An 18,437-nucleotide genomic window follows, 5' to 3' on the forward strand; every position below is an offset into this window, starting at 1 on the left:
CAGCTTCTGCACAGCTGCCTCCAGTTCAGCCAATAAACTGTAGGACTTGCTCCTGATTGGAGGAGAGCAGCGTACTCGGCATGTGGGCAGCCGAGTTGGGATTGGCAGAGGAGGACTATAAAGGAGGGGAGAGATGGCATGTACCAGGAACATCTAAGAGGGAACATCTAAGGGGAACACCCGTGCAGCCCCCGAGAGAGCCGGCCGGCGGTGTGCCGCTCCCCTGCGGAAGTGGGGAATGTGGCCGGGGGAACCGCCCTTCCACGGAGGTGGAAGGGACAGTAGCCAACCCGGGAAGAACCAGCAGCAAACCCGGGGAGGGCGGAGCAGACGAAAGAACAGCGCAGGGTTTAGTGTCGTTCCTCCACGAAGATGGGGAGCGACATAATGGTGCCGTGACTCGGATATGAAGCCTAGGCAGGGTTTAGTGTCGTTCCTCCACGAAGAGGGGGAGCGACACTGAGAAAAAGTTTTACAGTTAATTCTTATAGTGTGACTCATTGAGGACAGAGGTCCTGCCTTAGGAGTAAGTGCACAGTAAATCCTGTTGTTAATTTAAAAAATTAACATTCTTATGTATGATGTCAGTGATCAACCAAGGCTCTTGACATGAGCTGCCAAGGCTATGGAAACCTTTTGAGTCCACAGTCTCCGTCAATATTTAGACAAGGCCATAAGCAAAGTGGAAGTTTCCTTCTCAAAGTGTCTCCTCCCTTCAGAGAGAAGTACATCCTTCTTTGATGGCCCCTTCTTTCCCCTGGGGTCTCATTCACAGAGATCCTTCATACAGGACTTTTTTTTTTTTTTTGGCCACAGTGTCTTGGCTTTGCATGCCTGAAATGCTCTAATGGGATTTCAGCCAGACCAGAATGCCTCGATGGCTGATTCTGAGGTCAGCAATTGTCATTCTGTGAGTCTGCTGTGTGAACTGCTTTCCATGTTGGAACATTCTCCCCTTTTTAATTGTATCTATTGTTATTATCAGACACTTGATCTCACTTATATGATCCCTTTAATACTTAATGCTACCTATATGATCAATTTAGCACTTAAAATGATCACTTTAACGTTTATGATGGCATTATTACCACCCAGCTTAATGGAATTTGGAGTCCCATGGCAAGTTTTTAGCTGTACCCTTAGAAGTAAGACAGTAGTATTTTATGCAGATCTATACAGCTTTACAATTAGAAACTTCCTCCTCCCTCTCTTATTCCCACTCTTAATGTTTCATTGGGATCTATTTTCAAAGGACTTTATACACATGTGATTAATTCTGTTAGGTAAAGAGTTGAACCAATAGTATTAAGAAGGAAAACAGACAAATTTCCTCAACAGTCAAGACAATGGTTGTTCAAGTCATTGCTTCTCGAAGTGTCAGTTTCATTCTACATGTGCCTTTTAGGTACTCTGTTATCACAGATCAGGGAGAACGTATGGTGTTTGTCCCTTTGGGATGGTCTTATTTCACTGAGTATGATGTTTTCCAGCTTCATCCATTTTGTTGCAAATGACTGGATTTCGTGTTTTTTTTTTTTTTTTTTTTTTTTTTTCCCCACTGTGTAGAGTACATACCCCATAATTTCTTTATCCACTATTCAGTTGACAGGCATTTAGGTCAATTCCATGTCTTAGCTAGTGTGAATAGCTAATGCAGTACACATGGAGGTGCAGGTAACTCTTTTACCTGCTGTTATCATTTCCCTTGGGTAAATTCCCAGAAGTAGGATGGCTGGGTCATATGGGAGGACTCTATTCAGATTTGCCTCTGTCTTTACTCCATAAAAGATTCAGTTCCAGTTTATCCACCACACGCTTTTTTCCATTTTTATTGGTCAGTTTATTTTTCTGTCTACCCTCCACACTGCAGGAGTAGCAATAGTAGAGGGTAGTCTGACACACAGAGGAATGGCACCTAACAAGGCCTAGGGAATAAGGAAGCCTTCCTGACAGAACTGGTAACTTCATTGACATCATGGTGGGTGAAAGTCGAACAATAGGTGGTAGAACATTGTTTCTGACTGAAGATTACATGGGCAAAGTCCAGCGGCAGAGGGAGAGAATACGCTGTCAGACACGTTGAGAATGACTGGGCAGGCATTGGGCTCAGTGGTTAAATTGCCATGGCGACACCCATACTCCATGTTAGGGTGCCAGACTCAAGTCCCAGCTGTTCTGCGTCTGATCCAGCTTCCTGCTAATGCCTGCTCCTGGAGACGCAGATGATGTCTCAAGTACGTGGGTTCCTGCCTCCCATGTGGGAGACCCAGATTGAGTTCTAGCCTCCTGACTTTGACCTGGCCTCGCCCTAGCTGTTATAGACATTGAACAAGTGAACTTGTCTCTCTCCTTGTCTCCCTGTTTTACAAATAAAATGAAAGTGAATGAATTAAAGAAAACTAACAATGAGTTTGGAAGAAGCCTGATTCATAAAAACAAGGAATTTTAAGAATACTTCAGAGTTTTTTATCCTTTTTTTCATGGCAATAGAAAGGAGTTGACATTATCAGATTTGCATTTCTAGAAAAAATTCTCCTAGATGTCTAATAGAGAATTAATTGTAACTGCTTTGGCCATATAGAAACTATAACAATAAAATAGATAAGAGTTTATAGGAGAACTGAGAATTCAGTAAAGTATTAGGCAGATTAAGAAATTTTTTAGGTGATGGAAATGCGATTTGCTAGATGAAGTTTTGAGTCATCAAGATTGATTTCTACTTTAGAATTTGGCAGGTTGTACGCACAGTTATATCACAAAGGTTTTGTCTAAACACATTACTAAGGCGGTGTACTCAAAATGAGAAGTTACACATTGCTAAAATGATAGATCATGGTTTTTCAACATTGCTAAACAATCTTCTTAAATATAATATGTCATGTAAAAGAAAATATACATTGGTAATAAACCATGATAAATTTCCCAGATGTTAGTCTTCTTGCCAAATTGGCTTAGAGTAACTTTCCTTTTTATTTGTGTGATTTTGAATGTCAATGACAACAGGATATGCAGATTACCCAATTTAGAAATAAAAATTTCATTTCTGTTGAAAAATCTGAAAATTCATAGATAATATGAAATATAATATGAAGAATAATATATTTATGCTTGGAAAATAAACTTCTCAAGAAATACTTTTGAATTTGTGTGAGACTTTAGACCCAGTTCTAACTTAGGGCCAGGCCAGCATGTAGACTCTACTTACAATGCTGGAATCCTGTGTCAGAGTGCCAGTTCAAGTTCTGGCTACTCCGATTCTGATCCAGCTTCCTGCCAGTGTGTCTGGGAACACAACAGAAGATGGGCCAAATACGTGTGCCACTGCTTCCCATGTAGGAGAGCAGGCTGGAATTCCTGTTTGCTCCTGTCAGCCTGGACCAGATCTGGCTGTTGTGGTCACTGGGGAAGTGAACCAGTGATGAAAGATATCCCCCTCTGTCTCTCCCTGCCTCTCTCTCCTCTGCCTTTTTAAATAAATAAGTAAATCTGTTATTAACAAGTGCTTCAAAATTATCTGAAAGTGCATTTAGTTTATTTTGCCAAGTCTGGTCAATATAAGATAGATAATCCTTTTTTTCAAAGCATAATAAGGTGGATTATAGGATCAGGACATTTGTTTATACCACGAGTAGCTTCTCCACACCTACCAGTATGGATTAAGAGAAATACATCATTCACAGGATTGTTTTGTGATGTTCCCACAGTCACTGAGGTGATGATTAATGGCCTAGTGCTTGGAATCCTTCGAAATATTTTGTTAAGTCAATAGAACATCATTGTAATTACTTGACCATTTGGTAGAGAATTTTTCTTAATCATTCTTAGTGAAACTATTGTTTTAATCGTGTGTTTTGAGAGCTAGTTGGAACCTACCTAGCATGGCAGGTCTGGAAGTCTCCTTTTCTGAAAAAATAACTCTGATTTTCAGGATACACTTCTGAAACTTAGCCCACTTGTTGCCTCACTACAAACTAGCCAGATTATATCGCAAAGGCATTATCCGTATTGTAAAGATGTTTAAAGAAGGTCAAAATATAGTGTTTTCCTTTCAGTGTTTTAAAACAATGAGTGTGTCTTAGCAACACTCCTAAAGTACAGTGGAAACCCTGTTGTGAAAACTCCATCACGCCCTTCCTCCACCTGTGCTAACAATCAAAGAGACAGTTACTCCCTCACATCACTGATTCTGACTCATCCAGTTTACCAGATAATCATGGCACTTCATTTTTGCTATTTTTGTTGATTATGATTTTGACTTACTAGTAAAGATAGTTTTTTTTTTTTTTTTTTTGACAGGCAGAGTGGACAGTGAGACAGAGAGAAAGATCTTCCTTTTGCCGTTGGTTCACACTCCAATGGCCACCGTGGCCGGCACACTGTGGCCAGTGCATCGTGCTGATCCGAAGGCAGGAGCCAGGTGCTTCTCCTGGTCTCCCATACGGGTGCAGGGCCCAAGCACTTGGGCCGTCCTCCACTGCACTCCCTGGCCACAGCAGAGAGCTGGCCTGGAAGAGGGGCAACCGGGACAGAATCTGGCCCCCTACCGGGAAGATAGTGGTCTTAACCTAGTTCTAGCCAGTTAACATAGAGTCACTAGACATAATATGCTGGTAATACATCACTTGATAAAAAACAAAAGAGCCTGAAAGATTCCTCTATACTATTTGTTTTTTTAAACAGACTTTAAGCTTTATTCTGTTTTTGTGCAATTTTTCATTTATATTCGTTCAATAAAATCCTCTCTAGCCTTTGTGAAATATCCAGATTTTATTAAAAGCTGACTAAAATCAAGAACAATGAAAATTTCAGAAGTCCTTAGAAATCTTTATGCAGAAAACACTAATAAATGCTTTAGGTTGACAGAAGTCCGCATCTGACTCCTGTATAACAATGAAAGCTTTGTGTTGACTCTGCACATTTCATGACCTAAGCAGCTGTTAAAGACTGAGAAATCATATTTTTGTTGTTTGAAAACTTATTAACTATTGCAAGCACTTTCCAAGGTTTGTTATTTTTAACTCTGAAATGGCATAAATTGAAAGCTTAATGTTGCTCTTTCACAGACTACCTTTTTCCCATTAATGTGTTTTTTCCATTGAAATGCTAACAGGAGTGGCGGCAGCAGGCATTGATAATCAATAGTGTAATAATTCACATAGATGGAAAGTGAAGGAGGTATTTGTTATTATTAATCTCAATCATATGTGAGAATCTATAGCAACCAATTGCTGACTGTTTGTTGAGATATCAGTTTGTGTCCGTCTTGAACTAGCAGTGACTAGGACAAGCTCCGTGGCTGGCTTCCTGAGGCTTGTAAATAGAAGGTAAATTATCCCAAGTGGGATGAAGTCAAAGGATGTTGGGGGACCATCTGCAGCGGTGATTGTACACGCTCCATTCAGATTTTCCATTTCAGCTCCCTGTAAAACATCCTTGAAACTTAATTGTAGAGCCACATTTTTCCTTAAGTCAGTTTTCTCAGAGCGAGCTAGCCTCTTAATGTTTGCTTTGGGATCTGATACTAATGATTATGCTTTCAAATAAGTATCCATACAAGAAGGAAAACAACATAAGAAATCAGTTTAGAATACGTATTTGACAATGGAAAAGAATAAATGAATCTTTGCAGAAAAATTAGGAGAAAAAAAGTAGAAGGTTGGGAAGCTGTGCCTTCCTTAAAACTTTTAAATTAGATAATTTATGATTGCTCACACAGCCTCTGCCTTTCTGATAAGCTGTGTGGTCCACTGAATTACAAACGTTTTGAATGTGTGCTGTAGTGTTACTCAATAAACAGCTGCAAATGAGTGAAGGAATGGATGAATCCCTTGGGTTTGAACAACTAAGTTACTTTGGTGGCAGAATTTTTTAACTATTTAAAAACTTAACCTTGAATTGTTTTGAAGGTGTAGTGCCATGCTTAATATCGTCAACCTGCTTTATATAAAAAAAAAATGCTATGGATACCCCTGGAGTTTGTGGTTTATCTTCAGTGGCCCACCCTGCCTGTGACAATGAGAGTGCTGGGTTTGCAAAGATGACCTCTCGGGTTACCCCACAGTCCGTGGGTGTTTGTCCTGTAGTCTGACTTAGAGCTGTGCTACTCGGAGAGAAGCCCGACCTCTGAGAACCAGCAGTACATGGGAGCACACACACTTGGAGTGTTTAGGGCTATGCTAATTATCAGCTTATTTGGTGATTGCTGATTAAAGGGTTAGACCATTGACCTCTCCTGTAAGATGGTTATCAGTTATTCAGAAAACAAGGTAGCAATGGGTTCCAGATTTTGAGAAGGGCTATTTGAAGAATGGTGAGGGAAAATAATGTTTGCTTATTTGGTCAGATTAGAAATTTACTACCTCCAGATATGTCCTGGGAGATAACTGCTTATTGAAGTGCAGTGGGACCAACCTTATCTCAGCTCCTTTTCTTGATTATCTTTCAGGTGTCAGGAAGAGACACTGCAGAGGCAGGAAGGAGGCTGAGGCACTGGGTGTTTGTTTTTTCTAGGGAAAGAGTATGATTGTGAAGATTTAGATTTAGTGTGATATTTGAAAGTTTGAATTTTGTCTTTTTTCCTATCTTTTTTCTATCTTTTGAAATTTAAAAAAAAAATGACATTGATTGTAAACACTTAGTAAGCACATGAAATGAGTAAATGAGTACAGCGGCCAGAAACAGGCAGCAGCCCGGGTCCTCCATATTCATAACACATGGCAGTTCTTTGACAAATGAGTTATTTTGAACTTGGAAAACTAATTAATCTTCCTGTGGTATTTGTTTGTTTTTGCTGTTTCTGTCTGTGGGAAGATCTATAAGACAGACTAAAAGTTACTCAGTTCGGTCTCTTGGAAGAACATGCACATTTTATTAGTAACACTTTAGAGATGATAGCAAATGTTTGTAAATTGATTTATAATCACTTTATATCTTGATTTATTTTATCTCATAGTCGAAAAATCATAGCAAGGATATGTTTTCTCAACTGAGGAAATGAGAGATTGTGCAGTACACCCAAAGGAAATGGCAAAACTGGAAACCCAGACCCAAATCTCACTCTCCTCTCCCCTGCCTTTCACCTGAAAGTCCATAAGAAACTTGGATTAAAAGAATTAAGTACACATCTGATATTCTGAGTCCAGTCGTCATATTTCTCTTATGTGAAACTATTTGGTGATATGTTTGGAGGTTAATAAATTGTGGGCTCTAATTGCAGGATCTTCATAATCTAATTGGAGAAACAAAAGATAAACACAAAGAGAGAGTTGCATTACAATGTGAGGTTCAGACTGTGAAGGCAGTACATAGATGTACCAGCCAAGGAATGGAGGACGTTCAAAACAGGGACGATGAGGAACACAGAGGAAGGCGTAGGAGCCTGGAGCCCAGAGAATACCTTGCATGCTGCAGTAGAAGGTTGGTGGGAGGTGTGACCACAAAGGAGATGAAGGTCCTATTGTAGAGGGATTGGAATGCGGGGCAAGAACACGAGGACAGTGGAAAACCACCGTTGGCTTTGAGGAGCGGGGGCGTGGGACTTGCACGTGGCACATCCTTTTTGTTCAGGGCCACGGCACCTGATGATCAGAGCCTCCTTCATGCTGTAATTCGGTTTAAGAGCTGCATCGCTGTTGCCATAAATGAAATACTTTGAGACACTGAAATGTGTGAGTGTGTGGAGGTCCGGGAACTGGAGACGGGTGTGTGTGTATGACCAGCACAGGGGAGGAGTGGGTCTTCATCCACTAGTGTAGACTCTGTGTCTCAAGCTCGACGTCACGTGAAGAGAAAAAAGTCAATAAATAGGAGATAACAGTGAGGCCCTGATAAAACAAATTATAAACCTGAAGATTTATCTTTAAAATTATGGAGATTTAAGGGATTATTGGTCAGAGCCTGAAGTTTCCCAGGCCGTTTCCCTCATGGGATTTCTCCAAATTGCTGGCAGTTCAGCCAACCGAGTCATTTGGTTTTGACACTGAGAATAGCCAGGGAAGCCAACACTCCCTTTCTCATGTCTGAACTGCTGCTGCCAAGATCCTGCAGCTCTCTGTCAGACGAGAAGAAGTGTGGCTTTCTGTGGAGCCACCTTTCACAATAACAGGGCTTGTGTGGAGAGGCCCCATTTTCTAGACGCAGTGAACCTAATGAGAACTTGACACTCATCCCACAGCTGTGCCAATCAGTATTTAGCTGCAATAAGTTAATTGGCAATAGTTCCTTTTTCTTTTGTTTTCTTTAGGAAAAAAATCATTAGAAATAGTGAAAGACACATTGTCATGACAAAAAAAAAAAGACGCTAATATTAAAGGTGGAAAATTCTGGATGTAGAATCTCAGGGAGGAAAAAACCCCGCAGTCAATATCAAAGTCCTACTCTTCTGCCTGGACCCTAAAGCTTGCAGATGTACTTAGCATCCGTCTCTGTCTGCTTCCCAGTGCTTGTCTGCCTGCTGCCCGTGCTGCCCCAGGCTCAGTTCCTGTATCCTTATCGTGAACACGCTGCAACCAGGCCACCGCCTCCCTCAGAACCCTTTGCACCTGTCTCTATAGAGTCTGTGTAGTTTAGTAAATGCAGTGTGATGGTTTTTTTTTTTTTTTTTTTTTTTTTTTTTTTTTTTTTGCTTTCATATAGGATGCATCACTTGGAAGTGAAAACCTTAATCATTTCCACATAAAGCTACGCGAGGTTATGAGTAGTGCAGACAGTTTGGAAGTCCCTGTGTTTGACTTGCTACAGATGCACTTCAAATCTCTTCTGCGGAACAGCAGTCTGCTGTTGTTCAGGGGATTCACGGTCAGAATAGAAATGTTTCTCCAGACGAAGAGCAAAGGGAAGGAGAGCACGGTGTCCTCGCAGGTGGAAGGTGGAGTCAGGATGGGCTAAATTTGAGAAATGCTGGGGATGAGTGATTTTGTGCTTAGATCCCGGGTGTCGGAGGGCTGCCCCTTCCTCCTGATTTCCAGCACTGCAGGTGGGAGAGGGAGGTTGGGATGTAGGAGTTTGCCATTCGTTAAAGGCTAGATACATATCAAACCTCATTTTACAAGAATGTTTAAAGCAACAGAATCTGTTTGGATATGATTTGCTACTACACATGCCTGAAAAGCTGAGCGGAACACCATTTCCGGTGGTGCAAACACAAACCAAAAAAGATGCATTCTTTCGAAGCGGTAACTAAGCGTGCACACCTAGCTCTTCCTCCTCATCCCGGCTTGATGGAGAGACCGGCCTGCAACTCAAGAGAAGTGACTCATGCTGTGTGAACTGGCTGGAAACGCCTGGTCAGAGCCCACCTCAGCTTCTCTGTGGTGCGTGTGATAGCCACTGAGAAAGTGTGAGAAGATTAGGTACTTTTTCTGAAGTCTACTTCAAGGCAATCATAATAATAAATTATCTGATTAAGTCCTGCCACACACAATTGTTAATTAAGTATTTGGTATAAATAAACAGAATTCATGAACCTGTCGCATAAGCTTGAGAGGTCACCGTCTCCTTTAAAACGCTCTCTTTGGATGGTGTTGACGAGTCCTGAGGTGGGAATGATGATTCTTCCTGGCACCAAACCACAGTTGTCTGGAGTTACAGCTGGACAAGGAGCCACTTAAAGATGCAGTGCGTGTACCCACATCCTAGTCAGCTGACTCGTTGCATCATGCCACCTCTCAAAGGGAAGAGATGTGAATTACTGCATGCCTTTGACTCCAAGAGTTTCATCCAAATTAAAATCTGATACGGAGAGAAATGTTTTCATAGCTTCTTTAGCTGTAACCACAGCTTCAGCAGAGAATCTGACTGTTGAAAAGTATAGAGTTCTTCATTTGGCAAGACAAATTTTTATTACTTTGAAAAAATGTTTTTAATTGTACTAGATATAAGAATTGTACATATTAATAGGCTACTATGTGATGTTTCATTATAAGAATATATTTTGTAATATTCACAATAAATATGTCTCCAATTAATTTATTTATAGTGAAAATATATTCAGAATCCTTTCTTATTTTTAATAGAGAAAAAATGCATTAACATCATCTATAGTCATCCTACTGTGCAACAGAACCCAGAATTCCCTACTCTATGTAGCTATCACCCAGAGCCCATCAATCAAACTTCTCCCTTTCCATCCTTACCGCTTTCCTCCCCAGCCTCTGGTAGCCACCATATTAAATTCTGTGAGATCACTTATGCTGTAGACTCCATGTCTGAAGGGGATCATGTGATACTTGTGTTTCTGTGCTTGGCTTATTTCACTTAACACAGCAATCTCACTTCCATCTGTGTTGCAAATGACAGGATTCCATCCTTTTTTATAGCTGAAAGGTATTCATCATGTATGTTTATATTTATGTATAAATATATGTGGCCAATGTGTGTTTATATTTACATATAAGCATATCTATTATGTGTATATATAAATATATGATGGTTGTGTGTTTATATATGAGCATATTTATTATATCAGTATATGTGTGTTACCAGTGAATGCTGGGGTTCTTGTCTTCATGCAAGAAAGAATTCAGGCGTGAGACAGAGAGTAGTGGGAGGTAAAATAGCAAGGTTTATTAGGGAAGGGACATCCATAAGGATGGATGGGCACCTCTCCAGACAGAACCTGAGAGAGAGTGCCCAGTCGCTCGGACTGGGGGAAGAGCGAGGTTACATGGTTGAATGGAATACACCTGGCCAGGCCAGGAGGCCAGCTCAGCATGGAGGCAGAGGACTGAGCGCACAGTCTGGTTGAGGCCAGGATTTTTAAAGAGATGGGCCTTGCCTTCCCGCCTCCACTCCTACTAAAAACTCCTATCTGAGTTTTCCCCCTGAAGTTATCAGATGGGGGGGGGGGCCTGACTGGCGTCGCCCCAGTTAAAGGAAGGATGGGCTAGACCCCCTGGAGGATCAGGATAGAAGCAGGATATTTGAAATGCAGATACTGGGCTGCATCTGGAAGATTGTCAGGCAGAAGGGGCAGGGACCCCCACCTGCAGGTTATCCAGTAGAAGGAGCAGGGCAGGATGCAGACGCTGGACTGCCCCTGAAACTTATCGGGATGACTTTGAGATGCATATGCTGGACCTAAATGTCTCCTCAGGCCTTTGTCACACACACACACATGCTCATATCTGACTTCCTACCTAACATACATATATAGCCAGACTTCTTTATCCCCACATCACAGGATGCACTCCTAGATTGTTCCCCTTCTTAGCTACGGTGAACTGTGCTGTAGTAAACAGAGGAATACCGATGTCTCTTTGACAACTGCATTTCATTTCCCTTGATTATATGCCGGGTAGTGGGATTGCTGCATCATTTGGCCGCTCTACTTGTAGGGCTTTGAGGAATCTCCTTGCAGTTTCTACAGTGACTTTACTAACGACGTTTCTCCCAGCCAGTGTGCCAGGGCTCCCTTTTGTGCACATCCTTGCCAACACTTACTATCGTTCGTCTTTTTGATAATAACAGATCTAACTGGAGTCGCATAATGTCTCATTGTGGTTTGATTTGCATTTCCTTGATGATTCTGATGTTGAGCATGTCATGTACCTGTTGGCTATTTGTATGTTTCTGTTAGAAATGTCTGCGGCGCAGCGGGTTAACGCCCTGGCCTGAAGCACCGGCATCCCATATGGGCGCCGGTTCTAGTCCCGGCCACTCCTCTTCTGATCCAGCTCACTGCTGTGTCCTGAGAGAGCAGTAGAATATGGCCCAAGTCCTTGGGCCCCTGCACCCACATGGGAGACCTAGAAGGAATCTCTTGGCTCCTGGCTTTGGCTCAGCACAGCTCCGGCCATTGCGTCCATCTGGGGAGTGAACCAGTGGATGGAAGACCTCTCCCTCTGTCTCTACCTCTCTCTGTAACTCTGTCTTTCTTTTTTTTTTTTTTTTTTAACTTTTATTTAATGCATATAATTTTCCAAAGTACGACTTATGGATTACAATGGCTTCTCCCCCATACCGTCCCTCCCACCCACAACCCTCCCCTTTCCCACTCCCTCTCCCCTTCCATTCACATCATGATTCATTTTCGATTATCTTAATATACAGAAGATCAGCTTAGTATACATTAAGTATGGATTTCAACAGTTTGCTCCCACACAGAAACATAAAGTGAAAAATAATAGATGATTTTTTTAAATGATGATGAAATCAGAGCAGACCTATTGTCATGTTTAATCCCAGTGAGAGTCAAGTTGGGAATTGATAATTTCTTTTTTTTTTTTTCTTTTTTTTTTTTTTTTTTTTTTTTTTTTACAGAGGATCAGTTTAGTATGCATTAAGTAAGGATTTCAACAGTTTGCACCCCCATAGAAACACAAAGTGAAATATATTGTTTGAGTACTCGTTATAGCATTAAATCTCAATGTACAGCACATTAAGGATAGAGATCCTACATGAGGAGTAAGTGCACAGTGACTCCTGTTGTTGACTTTACCAATTGACACTCCCATCTATGGCATCAGTAATCTCCCTATGCTCCAGTCATGAGTTTCCAAGGCTATGGAAGCCCTCTGAGTTCTCCGACTCTTATCTTGTTTAGACAAGGTCATAGTCAAAGTGGAGGTTCTCTCCTCCCTTCAGAGAAAGGTACCTCCTTCTTTGATGACCTGTTCTTTCCACTGGGATCTCACTCGCAGAGATCTTTTGCCAGAGTGTCTTGGCTTTCCATGCCTGAAATACTCTCATGAGCTTTTCAGCCAGCTCCGAATGCCTTTAGGGCTGATTCTGAGGCCAGAGTGCTATTTAGGACATCTGCCATTCTATGAGTCTGCTGAGTATCTCACTTCCCATGTTGGATCACTCTCCCCTTTATTTACTCCATCGGTTAGCGTTAGCAGGTACTAGACTTGTCTATGTGTTCCCTTTGACTCCCAGTCCCTTCACCATGACCAACTGTGAACTGAAACTGATCACCTGGAACAGTGAGATGGCATTGGTACATGCCACCTCGATGGGATTGAATTGGAATCCCCTGGTATGCTTCCAACTCCACCACTTGGGGCAAGTCAGCCTGAGCATGTCCCAAATTATACATCTCTTCCCTCTCCCATTCCCACCACCATGTTCAACAGGGATCACATTTCAGTTAATTTTCAACACTTAAGAATAACTGTGCATCAATTACAGATCTAAATCAGTCATATTAAGTAGAACAGATAAAAAAAACTACTAAGAGGGATAATGTATTAAGTTGTTCATTAACAGTCAGGGCTATGCTGATCAAGCCACCATTTCCCATAGTGTCCACCTCACTCCAACAGGTTTCCCTCTTGGTAACTCTGTCTTTCAAATAAATAAAATAAATCTTTAAAAAAAAGAGAAATATCTGTTTAAATCCACTATCCAGTTTCAAGCTGGATTTTTTCCTCGTCGAGTTGTTTGTGTTCCGTATCTTATGGATGCGAGCGCTCTGTCAGGTGCACAGCCTGCAGGTATTCTCTCCTTGGAAGGTGGCTCCTTTACTCTGGTGGTTGCCCCTTTGCTGTGTAGAAGCTCTTCAGTCGGATAAAAATCCCCTTTGTCTGTTCTTGCTTTTGTTCTCTGTGTTTCTGAGGTCTGGTCCAGAAACCCTAGGCCTGGTCCAATACACTGTAGTGATTTCCTTACTTTTCTTCTAGCAGCTTCCGTTTCAGGTGTGCTTTTGGGTCTGTCAGCCATTCTGAGTTTCCTTTTAGTCATGGTGAGAGATGAGAGGAGGCTTCATTCTTCTGCACCTGGAGACCCCGTGTTCCCAGCACCAGTGAGGGAGAAGACTGTCCTTTCTCCAATGCTGTCCTTAGCGCCTTCGTCAAAGATCAGTGGGTTTGTGGATGTGTGCGTTTACATCTAAGGTCTCTGTCATTTTCCACTGGGGATTTCTGTTTGTAAGACCATGTCATCTGCAAACTAACGGCTTGATTTTTTCCTTTTGATTTTGATGCCCTTTCTTTCTTTCTCTCACCTAATTGTTCTGGCTAGGACTTCCTTTACTGTGTTGAATAAAAGTGTAAAAGTGGCAATATTAGTCTTGTTCTGGATCTTAGAAAACTTTCAGCTTTTGCCTGTTCAGGGTGAAGCTGGCTGGATCTATTTTTATGTCAGTACCATCCTAATTTACTTACTGAAGCTTTGTAATGCATTTTAAAGTCAAGTACTGTGATACCTCCTGCTTTATTCTTTTTGATTCTGATCAGTTTGGCCATTTGAGGTCTTCTGTGGTTCAATACAAATTTTAGTAGGATTTTTTTTCTAGTTCTGTGAAAAATATCACTGGGGTTTTTATAAACATTGGTTGAAGCTGCAAATTTCTTTGGCTAGTATGCAGATTTGCTGACTCTGCATCTTCCAATCCATGACTCTGAATTTCTTTGGGTCCTCTTCAGTTTGCTTCAGCAGGGAGGTTTTAGGGTTTTCATGGTTTCATATTCACAAACAAATTAAAGGCATATTTTGTTGAGTCACAGTCCTATTTTATTTTTGCTACTTTAGGTAAGGATGATTCCATTATTTCCAGTCCTGATGTCACTGATATTGCACCAAGTAGAAAGCGGAGGCAGCGAATGCAGAAAAATCTTGGGACAGAACCTAAGATGGCCCCTCAGGAGCAGCATCTTCAAGAAAAGGAAAAGTAAGTCATTTGCTTTGCCAAGTACAGTGCAGTGAACATTTAAAAAAACCTATAGTGTTCAAGATTCTATTTTTATTTCTGAGTTATTTTTAAGATTAAAAATTATCAATTTGGAAATTTTAAAATGTTCAAATCAAAATATTTTCTCAGTCATTTGGTTACTTCCCATTAAGATTTAAAGCAGAAATGCCAGAAATATAAGCAAATTTTATGGTTGTTTATAAATTAATTAGAAATGGCATGTGGGATACTGAAAATATTAGGAACCAGCTTGTGTTCAGTAAAGTGTTTCAATCTAATTTACTGCTTAAAGGAGATCCATTGAGCATTCAAATGAGCCACGTCATTTGGTTATGCTTGGTATTTTTTTTCATGTAAAAATGTCCCTTTCAAATCATGTTTATTTCTATTAAATTTTTGCATTGAATATTTTAGTATTTTTCACTCTTTAGACTACCCTCTATCTATATCCCAGTGTAGTTTGAATGAGTTGAGGAACTGAAATAATTAGCATTTCATTATGGCAAACAATAAGCATTTATAAAGAATATTAATAACTGGATGCAAAATGAATATTCAAATCATTTTTGTGTTGGGTTACATCTGCATATGTTCAGAGAACTATTTTTTCTCTCATTTTCATTAATTGGCAAAGAGTCACTGAACAATGATCACATGGCAGAGGCTACTTAGTCTGTGGTTTTCAAAATGTGGAATGAGGGTCCCCATGGGTTCCTGAGATCCTTTTTGAGGATCCACAAGGCCCTCCCTCCTCCAGTCCCATACCTGCGTGAGGCTGCGTTTACTTCATATTCTTCAAATAAAATAACATATTACAGCTGATTGAATGCAGAATCTATGGAAAATCCACTTGTTTTTAATCAAGCTAACCATCAAACAGATTTGCAAAGATAAAATAATGCCTTCCCAAGACTTTTTGTTTGGAATTTTTAAGGATGCTTTTTAATGGGTGTTATTCGTGTTAGCACATGCTGCATTTGTGTTGCTTTGAATAAATTAATGAATGTTCTACAGGTTTTTCGGTGTTAACTTTGATTATGGCAATACAACCCACATAAACAAAAATGTGGCCTTAAAATTCTTGGTGCCCTCAAGAATGTTTAAAAGTACACGGGGGTCGTGAGAGCGGAAAGTTTCGAATTCTGTCGTAGGCAGTGGGGATGCAAGGGCTGAGGTCTGAGCTGTGCCTTCAGGAGCCTGGCAGCCCAACTGGAGGGAGTGTGTAAGATAAAGATGAGAATAGCGTAGTTCGCGGTGGGGTTATTTTGGCTGTTGATCCTGGGGTTTTTACACTCTTCACTGTTGACGGTTCTGCTTAGCCTTGCCATCTGCATACAGAGCTGAATCTCATGTCTTCAGGCAATGTGTGCACACTCCAGACTGCGCTAAACTCTTGCTGCTTTGTATCTATTTATCCATCAGCTATAACCCCTTGATAGAGTCCCCAGAGTTGAAAGCACAGTAGGATCTCTTTTACATGATGAACTGAGAATATTTCCCATTTACAAACATCTGAAGAGTCATATTCCTACAGACTAATCTGAGAAAGAACAAAATTACAGCTGTTAGAAAAATACAGAAAACTCTGTATTTCATTCAGCCAAATCAGTAAACGAGTACTTAGCATGGAGTCTGTGTGAGACGCGATATTGGATTCTGTGGGGTTTGCAGGAGTAGAAAGTAGACACAACCTCAGCCTTCCGGGAACTTTCTGTCCAGTTGTTTTGTCTAACAGATGTCAGGGTGAGGGGAGAAGGCAATAGATGGGTTTTACACTGGAGAGCCGTATCTGGGGCCTTTTCAGTTTAGGTGTGGACTAAATGTTAGGCTTTGACGTTGCTAATGTCTTCAGAGTACACTGCATTGCTTCAACAGGTTTCTGATACCCATGGTACAGGGATAAAGGGGGGTTGGCTAGGAGCCAAAACTAAATATTTTTATTTAGAGTTTTAATAAAGACAATGTGTGTGTTTCTAGAAACGTGTGTGCAGTTAATACCGTGTTCCTTTTCTGTTCCACGCGTAGATGATCAGGTCTGTGTTTATTTTGTATACTTTCACCATTTAGAAAGTTGAAACCACCAACCATATCACTTATCTTGAATTGTCTGCTAATTATATCATTGTAGGGTGTTTGGGCAGGACTGCCCTTAAGTAGAAATGACAGATATGTATATGTGTTAGATATCAGGAAGAATTTTCAAGATTAAAGGAAATTTGGTTTAGCATATATCAATCAAATGTTGTATTGTTGATACCCTGACTTTTAATTATTTTTTGTGACCAAATAAAAGTTAAATTATGTATTATGTTCTTATTTTGATTTTTTTCCATTTTGAATAGAGACTAAAATTTTATGGCTCTTACAAAGTTAGTAGTTCTAATTTCCAAATTCTTTCTCAAAAACATTAGAAGATTCTATAACACACACACACAAGGGTGCAAACTGTTGAAATCTTTACTTAATATATACTAAATTGATCTTCTGTCTATAAAATAATTGAAAATGAATCTTGATGTGAATGGAATGGGGGAGGGAGCAGTAGTTGGGAGGGTTGCGGGCGGGAGGGAAGTTATGGGGGGGGAGCCATTGTAATCCATAAGCTGTACTTTGGAAATTTATATTTGCTAAATAAAAGTTAAAACACACACAAACAGACACACACCCACAAGCCATTAGTTCCAGCAAACCTTAGAATAAGAGATTCCCAAATACTAGTGATTAACCCTTTTATTTGTAAACTAAAGCTACTACTTTTTTCCTTTTTCCTTAAGCAGATTTTTTTATCTGATAACTGCCTAAGCATCTTTATGGTTAATATAGCCTCCTGCAGCCCCCCAGGCAGATGCAGATGGGATTGCTTTGCTACTTACCAGTGAAAAGATAAGGCCCCCACCTCTGAACCTCACAGGCCCCTCTGCCCCTTGGTAATGAATTCTGAGGGCTCTAGTCCCTGAAGACATGCCCACCAGGCGTCTTGCCTGTGTTTTCTAGCTTGGCTTGTTAAGGATAAGCTGCGGAAAGCAGTAATCATAGATACCGTGTTTAATTTCTTTTTTCTTTTGTGCAGTTATTTTACCCATCCAGGATTGAGTTGATTTGTCTGTAAATGAAAGAATTAAACTACACAATCTGTAAAATCTCTCCCAATACTGTTGTACCTGTATCTGTCCACCACTTTCAAGAGGTGAATATGATCTAGCAATAAATCACTTTTGCATTTATTATCTACTATCAATTACAACTCATGAAGCAGTTAAAATATAAAATATCCATGAGAAAATAATTGTTGCCATTTGGGGAGTGAACCAGTGGATGGAAGACCTTTCTCTCTGTCTCTCCCTCTCAGTGTCTGTAACTCAGCCTCTCAAATAAATAAATAAGATCTTTTTAAAAAGTTACAAGTTTATAAATATGGCATAATATAAAATTTTAAATACAAGTTGTTTTATATTCTTAAACTGTGAAGCAAAATTAAAAAATTTGAAGTTAATTGGACATTTATTGTGATTCTGTGTCCTTGTTCCAGTGTCAAATTGCAGAGAGCAAACAGAGATACAGGACATGGAGCAGTCATGATTAGTGCTGTGTATGTTGTCTGTCATCTAAATCTCATGCAGACTCTGCAGGGTAGGTATTAGTTTCTCCTTCTTAGTGGTTAAGCGACCAAGACTCAGCGAGATACAGTCATTTGCCTTGAGCAGCACCGCCAGTGTTTCATTTCAGTCTGTTCTTGGTCCACTCCCTCAACAAGATACGTGATCTTTACAGAGCCAGAGACATACGCAAATAATTCTGTGACTTCAAG

The 18,437-nt window shown here is 40.5% G+C and overlaps 1 protein-coding gene across 19 annotated transcripts in view; it reads left to right on the forward strand.

Moving 5' to 3' along the window:
- The window catches only part of XRCC4 (X-ray repair cross complementing 4), a 286,024-nt gene that overhangs the window by 165,203 nt on the left and 102,384 nt on the right, over positions 1 to 18,437 (forward strand). For 18 of the 19 annotated variants that reach the window (XM_070056390.2, XM_089312973.1, XM_070056391.2 and 15 more), the window contains one exon: positions 14,470 to 14,608. The exons of the other annotated variant lie outside the window; for it this stretch is intronic. In XM_070056390.2, coding sequence (XP_069912491.2) covers positions 14,470 to 14,608 — 139 coding nt within the window. The remainder of the gene's footprint in view (positions 1 to 14,469; positions 14,609 to 18,437) is intronic. 19 annotated transcript variants of the gene reach the window in all.

Source organism: Oryctolagus cuniculus, chromosome 14 (assembly GCF_051225735.1).
Source record: "Oryctolagus cuniculus isolate XC-2025 breed Fujian yellow rabbit chromosome 14, ASM5122573v1, whole genome shotgun sequence".
NCBI lineage: Eukaryota > Metazoa > Chordata > Mammalia > Lagomorpha > Leporidae > Oryctolagus > Oryctolagus cuniculus.